Source organism: Mytilus trossulus, chromosome 2 (genome assembly GCF_036588685.1).
Source record: "Mytilus trossulus isolate FHL-02 chromosome 2, PNRI_Mtr1.1.1.hap1, whole genome shotgun sequence".
Classification (NCBI taxonomy): domain Eukaryota; kingdom Metazoa; phylum Mollusca; class Bivalvia; order Mytilida; family Mytilidae; genus Mytilus; species Mytilus trossulus.
The window spans coordinates 78,763,681-78,774,515 of record NC_086374.1 but is presented as its reverse complement, the minus strand read 5'-3'; the positions used below and the strand labels follow the sequence as shown (position 1 = coordinate 78,774,515).

Here is a 10,835-nt window from a genome sequence, read left to right as displayed (position 1 = left end):
ACCGAACACTTGTAGGATTTTACACATGATAGCCAAGATGAAAGTTTTCGTCACATTTTTCTTGGGAACTACAATACAAGGATTTCTAAAATTTGGTTTCAGGATTTATATAAGTCAGCTTTACTGTGTGATGCGTTTTCAGATTCATCACTCGACAACTATCTGTTTACCGAAAACACTTGTATGATTTTACACATGATAGCCAAGTTGAAAATTTTCGTCACATTTTTCTCAGGAACTACAATACAAGGATTTCTGAAATTTGGTTTCAGGATTTATATAAGTCAGCTATACCGTGTGATGCTTTTTCAGATTTATCACTCGACAACTTCCTGTTTACCGAACACTTGCATATTTTTACACTATTAATATTATCCACTTGCGGCGGGGGTATCATCAGTGAGCAGTAGCTCGCAGTTTCACTTGTTTCTTATGTTTTGCTGTTTCATTGTCCCAATTTATGTCGCGCTCACAGACATGCCTGTTGGTACTGTTTGTATTTCTGTTTTGCTGTTTCATTGTCCTAATTGATGTAGCGTTCACAGACATGCCTGTTGGTACTGTTTGTATTTATGGTTTGCTGTTTCATTGTCCTAATTTATGTATTGCTCAAAGACATGCCTCTTGGTACCGTTTGTTCTTATGTTTTGCTGTTTCATTGTCCTAATTTATGTAGTGCTCACAAGACATGCCTCTTAGTACCGTTTTTATACAACCGCAAAATTTGAAAAAAATTTCGTTGTATATTGCTATCACGTTGGCGTCGTCGTCTGCGTTGTCGTCATCGTCGTCGTCGTCCGAATACTTATAGTTTTCGCACTCTAACTTTAGTAAAAACGAATAGAAATCTATGAAATTTTAACACAAGGTTTATGACGACAAAAGGAAGGCTGGGATTGATTTTGGGAGTTTTGATCCCTACATTTTAGGAATTAAGGGCCAAAAAGGGCCCAAATAAGCATTTTCTTGTTTTTCGCACTGTAACTTTAGTTTAAGTAAATAGAAATCTATGAAATTTTGACACAAGGTTAATGACCTCAAAAGGAAGGTTGGGATTGGTTTTGGGAGTTTTGGTCTTAACAGTTTAGGAATTAGGGGCCAAAAAGAGGTTCAAATAAGCATTTTTCTTGTTTTTCGCACCATAACTTTAGTAAAAGTAAATAGAAATCTATGAAATTTAAACACAAGGTTTATGACCCCAAAAGGAAGGTTGGTATTGATTCTGGGAGGTTTGGTCCCAACAACAGTTTTGGAATAAGGGGCCCAAAGGGTCCAAAATTAAACTTTGTTTGATTTCATCAAAAATTGAATTATTGGGGTTCTTTGATATGCCAAGTCTAACTGTGTACTTATATTCTTAATTTTTGGTCCCGTTTTCAAATTGGTCTACATTAAGGTCCAAAGGGTCCAAAATTAAACTTAGTTTGATTTTGACAAAAATTGAATCCTTGGGGTTCTTTGATATGCTGAATCTAAAAATGTACTGAGATTTTTTTATTATTGCCCAGTTTTCAAGTTGGTCCAAATCGGGGTCCAAAATTAAACTTTGTTTTTCATCAAAAATTGAATAAAAGGGGTTCTTTGATATGCCAAATCTAACTGTATGTAGATTCTTAATTTTTGGTCCTGTTTTCAAATTGGTCTACATTAAAGTCCAAAGGGTCCAAAATTAAACTTTGTTTGATTTTAACAAAAGTTGAATTCTTGGGGTTCTTTGATATGTTGAATCCAAACATGTACTTAGATTTTTGATTATTGGCCCAGTCTTCAAGTTGGTCCAAATCAGGATCTAAAATTATTATATTAAGTATTGTGCAATAGCAAGAAATTTTCAATTGCACAGTACTCAGCAATAACAAGAAATCTTCAATTGCACAGTATTGTGCAATAGCAAGAGATTTTCAATTGCAGTGTATTGCGCAACAGCAAGAAATTTTCAAGTACACAGTATTGTGCAATAGCAAGTATTTTCAAATGCACAGTATTGCACAATATCAAGAAATATCTTATTTCACAATATTGTGCAATAGCAAGATTTTCAATTGGAGTTATCTTTCTTTGTCCAGAATAGGTAGTTGAATAAACTTAAATCATTGTTTTATTCAATAAACAATGTATATTCACTTTTACTACCAACTGATAAATTAAAACAATCTTTACCATTCAGTGATAACAAGCACTATTTTTTACATTAAAATATTTTATGATGTATTCAAATGAGTAACTGTTGTTGCAAACTCCATTAGAAATTTGAATTGAGATCAGTTTTGGAATAAAGGATAGGGGAATGTGAGGAAAAAAAATTGTGGGGGGAGGGGGGTTTAATTTTTCTCATTGGAGATTTCATAAATAAAAAGAAATTTCTTCAAACATTTTTTTGAGAGGATAAATATTCAACAGCATAGTGAATTGCTCAAAGGCAAAACAAAAATTTTAAGTTCATTAGACCACATTCATTCTGTGTCAGAAACCTATGCTGTGTCAACTATTTAATCACAATCCAAATGTAGAGCTGAATCCAGCTTGAATGTTGTGTCCATACTTGCCCCAACCGTTCAGGGTTCAACCTCTGCGGTCGTATAAAGCTGCGCCCTGCGGAGCATCTGGTTAAAATCTATGCCAGCTTACGAAAGGGATTTTGGTTACATGATGAATCCTAACGTAATATTTTGAGTGTTTTTAAAATCACCGAGTTAGCTGTGTAGTATATCTTTTTTATGTATCCTTCCTGAATTAATAATGTTGTAGAGCTGCTCAGACTAATCGTATCATCACTATCGTTATTCGTTACTTCGGTGTGGTAACATCTTTAAATTTTATTTTATTAAAACAAATAACATAATACATACAAGCACACTTCACTGACAGATCCATAGTCAGATATGTTATCCTCACTAATGAATTCAGAAAGTAATGACTTTGGGGAAAGTGGTTCATTGTGTGTTTAATCTTAAATGTTAAGTTAAAACAATATAAAAACGGTAATGCATAGCAATTCTACAAGTCTGCCATCGCCTTTGATCTTCTAGGACACCAATAACTTCACTCAAAAGAAAATAGCTTCTTTACTTTTCCCCAAAGTTAGTACTTAAAAGTTTTCATTTCCCATGTGATCGCATGTTAAAGCGGTAAACAATAATAAAAATGATAAGAAACAAAAATAAAACTTATTTGGTTGTCAAAAAAAAATCATTGTTGACAAGTTGTCTTCCCTTTAGTGTCTTCGATCACACTTTGTGTTGTTCATCTGTGAGAATTCTGTTAAATGCTGCCGCTGTATATGACCACATATATGGATTATACAGTGAATACATGTTGTTTGATTGCGTCTCTTTCGTATTGGGTATAGTGGAATTCCTGCAATAAAAAGTGAATTTCATATTTTATAGTGACGAAAACTAAGTGTAGACAAGAATTTGAATAGTAAAATACTATACAAAATACTATACAAATCCTTGATTTAGACACAATGACGCGAGTATTTCAGAAATAGGTGTAAAACGAAAAAGTCAAAACGAAAAAGTCAGAACGAAAAAAAAACCATCATGAATTATTATTAAATTTGCAATAACTAGCTGTTGAAGGATATGACAGAATTAACCGATTCAATTTATTTGCTTTAAATGCTTATTGATTTAAAAAGTCACCTAAAATAGAAGTTAAACTGTTACTTTGTTCAAAATGACCTACGTCTTTTATCAAAACTTAAAAGAGGCGGAAACTATCAAAGCCAAAGGGATATTTAAACTTAAAGTAGATGACAAACTGGCAAGCCGTAGTAAAAAACTGAAAAGTGATCTAGAGACAAAATATGAATCTGCAAAACACAACATAAAATACTAAACACAGAACAACAAAAATAGAGGTGTCAGAGTTCGGAAAATGCAAGCTTACGACTATCAAATCCATGGAGATGTACACACCATATGCAGGTGTTTCTAAATGTTACATATTCACAACTGGGAAACATCTCTTTTTTCTTTTTGTTCTCAACCTACTCTTTTATCAATTTCCAGAAGTAAGTCAAGATTTTATGTAGATTTATTTGAATCGGGCGTATCCTTGTTTTAAAGTACGATGAGATCGTTTCGTTCAACATACTCACCAAACTGAATTATTTAGTGAGAAGACACCATCTTTAAAGCGGACCTTGAAGTGAAAGGACAAAGCTAGCGTCTCTCTATTCTTCTAAACGTACCACTCTGACCTTGAAGTGAAAGGACAAAGCTAGCGTCTCTCTATTCTTCTAAACGTACCACTCTGACCTTGAAGTGAAAGGACAAAGCTAGCGTCCCTCTATTCTTCTAAACGTACCACTCTGACCTTGAAGTGAAGGGACAAAGCTAGCGTCCCTCTATTCTTCTAAACGTACCACTCTGACCTTGAAGTGAAGGGACAAAGCTAGCGTCCCTCTATTCTTCTAAACGTACCACTCTGACCTTGAAGTGAAGGGACAAAGCTAGCGTCTCTCTATTCTTCTAAACGTACCACTCTGACTTTTTCGAAATTTTGCATTAGATCTAATCTTCTGCCAAAGTTTCATATGGTTCTACTGAGACTACTATAACACATGTGTTATAGTAGTCTCAGGATTCTATGACATTTTGACAAAGTAATTGATAAACTTTAGACTTTATCTGAATGAATACTGCAACTAAATATCTTCTTTCAACAGTAAAATACGGGAAAATGAAAATAAAAAAATAAACAATTGTATGTTGTCTTTTTGATTATAGGTTTAGACACCCATTACTTACTAACTTACCGTATTTGTTGATCTATGTGGGCTTTTTCTATTCTTTTTTCTTTTGCTCTCCGATTTTGGAACCATATTTTGATTTGATTCTCTGACAAGTTTAGCAGTTTCGCGACTTCATATCTCCGAGGTCTGGAAATATATTCAGTCCTATTGTATTCGATTTCAAGTTTTAATGTCTGTTCACTTGTGAATGTTGTTCTTTGTCGCCTCGGTCGACTTTCACGTCGTTTTCTTCGCTGCACTGAAAACAAAAGAGGTGAAATTAAAAGAAGTGAATGCTTCTATTCATAATTGTATTTCCCCTCTTCAATATAATTTTATTATGTTATAAAAGCGTTGACCGCAAGCACATTTTTGCGCTTTAAACAAAATGTGCTTCGGTCAAATATTTTAGACCCAAATAAAAGAATAAAAAAAGCCCAATAAAAGGCAGGTTAGCAATCGATTCTCTAATAATTCCGTAAATTTGATTTGCAGACACATATAAAATTGTATTTCTATTTTCAAATAATTACATTAGATGTATGTTTCATTATAATACGTTATTCTGATTGGCTAATAGCACATCACATGTTATTCCGTAAGCAATTGCATGAGACAATAACATTTCATTCATGATGACACTAGGTCCCACAATAAAGTGCACTGGGTGACAGGTGAATTTAAAAATCAAACTTCATGAAAATCGTGTTTTTATAATCCTATAGCTAAAAAATGTAATTATAAGTATTGAATGCTTCTTTTTGTAACTTTATAGGGTTGTAAAAGCGTTGACCGTGTGTACATTTTTAGAATGAAGCGCTTCCGCGCTTCATACAAAATGTACTTCGGTCAATGCTTTTACACCCCAATAAATTTACAAAAAGAAGCATTCAATTCTTAAATAAAAATTCAACATCGGTGGCTGTCACACGTTCTCCTTGGCAACGTAAAAAAATATGTGCATAAAGGCTTAATTTGACTCATAATTTTATGGTTTGAGCATAAAAATGTAATTATAAAAATTGATCGGTGTTTCTGTAATTATCTAAATCTTATTGGATTTTAAAAGTTATGAGCGTGCGCACATTAAATATGCTTATTTATAGATTTCCTTTCAGAATCAGATTGTAAATAAAATTAAAAATTAAAAAAAAAAAAAAATGAAATATAGGGAATAAATAATTTTGACTGGCCTGCGCGGCGACGAAAGTCCCAGTATGCGGGACATGTTACTATAATATTCTGCAGCGTGAACTATTTGGGAAAAGCTTTACATTTTACAAGAAAGAAGACTTCTTACGGTATTCCTTGTATGTAGATACCTTAATTTACAAATTGTACAAATTGTCTGTCTGTTATTTTTCTCGTCATGTAAATTGCTCACTTATTATGAGACAGAGAGAGACATAGTCAGTGATCATGGTTATAAAGTATCTTGATTTGGTCCGTTGCTCAGCTAGTATAAGCTGTAGCAGTAGGTCTACAACATGTGAAGTATGGAATGATTGTAAGAGGTACATGACTACATGTCAGTCTGAAAATTCTCAAATGATAGCACCAAAGCAATTCTTACTTCGATACAAAAATTACAAACACATCAATCTACTAGAGAATAGACTATAAAAGGAGTGTGGTATGTGGGGAAGAGCAAAGAAAAGGAAAAAGATGTCGTATGAGGTGAAGAGCAAAGAAAAATAAGAAGATGTGGTATGAGGTGAAGAGCAAAGAAACGTAAGAAGATGTGGTATGTGATGAAGAGCAAAGAAAAGTAAGAAGATGTGGTATGTGGGGAAGAGCAAATAAAAGGAAGAAGATGTGGTATGTGGTAAAGAGCAAAGAAAAGTAAGAAGATGTGGTATGTGGGGAAGAGCAAATAAAAGTAAGAAGATGTGGTATGAGGTGAAGAGCAAAGAAAAGTAAGAAGATGTGGTATGAGGTGAAGAGCAAAGAAAAGTAAGAAGATGTGGTATGAGGTGAAGAGCAAAGAAAAGTAAGAAGATGTGGTATGTGGGGAAGAGCAAATAAAAGGAAGAAGATGTGGTATGTGGTAAAGAGCAAAGAAAAGTAAGAAGATGTGGTATGTGGGGAAGAGCAAATAAAAGTAAGAAGATGAGGTGAAGAGCATAGACAAGTAAGAAGATGTGGTATGGGGTGAAGAGCATAGACAAGTAAGAAGATGTGGTATGGGGTGAAGAGCATAGACAAGTAAGAAGATGTGGTATGGGGTGAAGAGCATAGACAAGTAAGAAGATGTGGTATGGGGTGAAGAGCATAGACAAGTAAGAAGATGTGGTATGGGGTGAAGAGCATAGACAAGTAAGAAGATGTGGTATGGGGTGAAGAGCATAGACAAGTAAGAAGATGTGGTATGAGGTGAAAAGCAAAGAAAAGTAAGAAGATGTGGTATGTGGTAAAGAGCAAATAAAAGTAAGAAGATGAGGTAAAGAGCATAGACAAGTAAAAAGATGTGGTATGAAGTGAAGAGCATAGACAAGTAAGAAGATGTGGTATGAGGTGAAAAGCATAGACAAGTAAGAAGATGTGGTATGTGGGGAAGAGCAAATAAAAGTAAGAAGATGAGGTGAAGAGCATAGACAAGTAAGAAGATGTGAAATGGGGTGAAGAGCATAGACAAGTAAGAAGATGTGGTATGGGGTGAAGAGCATAGACAAGTAAGAAGATGTGGTATGGGGTGAAGAGCATAGACAAGTAAGAAGATGTGGTATGGGGTGAAGAGCATAGACAAGTAAGAAGATGTGGTATGGGGTGAAGAGCATAGACAAGTAAGAAGATGTGATATGAGGTGAAAAGCAAAGAAAAGTAAGAAGATGTGGTATGTGGTAAAGAGCAAATAAAAGTAAGAAGATGAGGTGAAGAGCATAGACAAGTAAGAAGATGTGGTATGAAGTGAAGAGCATAGACAAGTAAGAAGATGTGGTATGAGGTGAAAAGCATAGACAAGTAAGAAGATGTGGTATGTGGTAAAGAGCATAGACAAGTAAGAAGATGTGGTATGAGGTGAAGATTATAGAAAAGTAAGAAGATGTGGTATGAGTGCCCTTGATATTTAGTAAGAAGATTTGTTTTGAGTGCCATTGATATTTAGTAAGAAAATGTGGTATGAGTGCCATTGATATTTTAAACTAAATTTTAAAATACAAGGCTATATTTTGTGTGATGCAAAGATTAAAAACACATGCAATAGACGTATATATTTATTTTGTGTGGCATTAAAAAAAAGTAAAATTTAGAATGGAAACGGGGAATGTGTCAAAGACACCGCAACCCAACCAAAGAGAAAACAACATAAGACCGTCAACGCAGCGAGAATATCGAACCCCAAAGATGGACAACATATTTTTTCATAAACTGTACAAATGCTTATTCATTAATATCTATTTACAATTATATATTGTGTATATATTATTATAATATTGTATTATATATATAGGTTATAATTATCCATATTTTGAGGGCTCTCAGGAAGATATCTAATGGGATTATCCTATTGAAATAAAGATTGTTTATTTATTTACATCGGATGGTTCCTACAACACAATGTATACTATGCGGTATGGTTTTGCTCATTGATGAAGTCCGTACGAAGTCCCATAGTTGTTTACTTCTATGCCATTTGGACTCTTCTTGAGAGTTGTCTCATTGGAAATCACACAACATCTTCTTATAGTAATATGTATAGTAAGCGAAATGGACGCGATACAAAATACTTCGAAAATATAAATGACCCCCCCCCCCCAAAAAAAAAAAAAAACCCACACAAGACTATTAGGCAAGAGGTTCTTGAATTTGGAAACGCGGGGTTAAAAATATTTAATGATGAAAGTAATTAAGATAGATGACGGTGTGATTGTTAGCTTTTCATTTGGTGATGTTGAAGTTCTAGTGCCACAAGTTCAGCTATAACATGTATATTTGCCAACATATCTAAACAAATGTTAACAGCCCCTTCCAACCAAATATAACATGGTAATTAAAAATGTAAGTTATATAGGATACAATGCTCTGTTCAATGTTTCCAGGCGCTAAGTTTTTTTTAAACATTTCTTTGTATCCTAATGATGTCAGACATTTGGAAATTGACTAATTTTTTAAGGCATTGTGTTAAAAAGCCAGATTTTTTTAAGATATAGATAATGCCTAAAATTTTTAGGCATTTTACAACTAATGGGATGCATTATTTTAGTTAATGCCTGTAACATATACATACAAGAGCTACTTTAAACAAATTTTGATTACGACTAAAAATGTCCTTCTGATTTACATTTTGAATGAAACCCCAAAAAAAAAAACCAGGATAACAAAATCAAACTTTATCAAAATTTGGCATTCCCACATTATTGATACCTACAAATAATTATCAACATTCCCCAAAAAGGTTATTTGTACACTCTGTGAATATTGTACGATCTGTATGGTAAAACATAAATTACAAAAGGAAATTTCGGCATCTGTGTTATTGTCTGTTTTTTTTAAACTGTCTTAGTTTCGAAGCTTTATGCATGATAGCTCATACTTACTCAGACCCATGAAAACTGATGTGACTGGGGAACCACTGTCCATTATATCCATGAATGAATACGGTTTTCGTGCGGCCTCGGGTTGTATTCTGGAAGCATTTAGTGGTAAACAGCCAGGATCGTATTGAGGTGTTACTGGTGACCAATTCATAAACGCAGAGGAAGGCTCAGCTACTGGCGCAAAACTATTACTTCGGACAATGTTTGGTATGCTTAGCATTTTTTCCATTTTGTTCCCCAATGATGCTTTCCTTAAACAAAACTTAAATCAATGATAAATCCTCTGATGATTTTTTACATACTGTTTATTTCAACTGCAAAATTGTTGTCATTCTCATTATAATTATTCCTGTTTACAGAAAATCCCCCAGGTTAATAAAACGCGTGCCCTGTTTTTATAGTGTCTATTCGAAGTAAAAGTGGAGAAAATTGTGAGAATTGTAAAGATGTCTCTCTGCACGAAAATGTTTAAACAAAGTAATTTGTAACTTAATTGGAATACTCGTTTGATAAAATTAAAAGATCCTTAACTTGACATATCCAGAAGCTATTAACTCTATCGTATTTTGGTTAAAAAAAATCTTCACGACAACCAATTAACTCGAATAACAACATAACATTGATACAAGATCGTTTTTGTTTAGGTTAATTATCAAGTGATTATACTTAAGATATTTTCATCATCTTTACAATTTAGATATTAAATATTTATGAACAATCGAAGCTAATTGAGCCATTTCTATTATTTAATTCATTCAAATTTCCGATCTTAACGTGTGTGTTTTAGAAAACTGCAATTAGACATTATCAATAATAGATTAATTCGAATTGGAATTTTTAGGAGAATTTTGCCCATTAAAACATCCTGTTTATATTACTGTTTATAGCCTTTTAGCTAAGATGTGATATTGTTCTCACGAATGTTATTGCTCTCCTGGCAAGATAATTATAACTTTCGTTTGTCGTAGGTCTTCAAGTTTAAATAGTGTAATAGTATATTCATTTCAGTTATTTTCTGACTGCGTTTTTCTGCGCTTTCTTTTGTATTTCAATTCATTAGAAGTATGCCATCCTTGGTTGAATTTTGCAGATCAAATGATATTATGTTCAATCTTTAGTGAAATGGAATTCAATAATATGTTTAGGATTCAAATAGATGCAATAATTGTAAATGGATTGACGTTTAAAAAAAGTGACTCAGTGTGGAGAACTGTGCATAAAAAACGACAGATGAATAGTGATTGTAATGATGAAAAAGGTAGTCGATCATTTCTGCCCCCCCCCCCCCCCCCCCAAAAAAAAAAAAAAAAAAAAAAGAAAAACCCAATGCAAACTCCCGGATATTAAAATAGCAAATAGAGTTGCAGCTTCCTTTGGTTTAATAATCCCTAGTATACTTGAACCAAGTCTGTAGGTTTTTTTTTAACTATTCATATTTTGACAGGAAACTATTTTTTGTACATCAATATTCATTTCTTGTGTATAGTCTTTGATTTTAAAAAATGGACATATTTAGTAACTTATCAAGATCTATTGTGCAAATCAAAATTACCATC

At 33.5% G+C, this 10,835-nt stretch overlaps 1 protein-coding gene across 1 annotated transcript; it reads right to left on the bottom strand.

Annotated features, from left to right (window-relative positions):
• Positions 1-2,876: 2,876 nt before the first annotated feature.
• On the bottom strand, positions 2,877-9,866 carry LOC134705426 (homeobox protein rough-like). Its single transcript, XM_063564155.1, has 3 exons — positions 9,280-9,866; positions 4,766-5,000; positions 2,877-3,357 (listed from the first exon to the last, which is right to left on the bottom strand). Exons 1-3 carry the CDS (start codon positions 9,506-9,508, stop codon positions 3,228-3,230), a joined length of 594 nt encoding a protein of 197 aa, XP_063420225.1. The 5' UTR covers positions 9,509-9,866; the 3' UTR covers positions 2,877-3,227.
• Between the last annotated feature and the right edge of the window lie 969 nt (positions 9,867-10,835).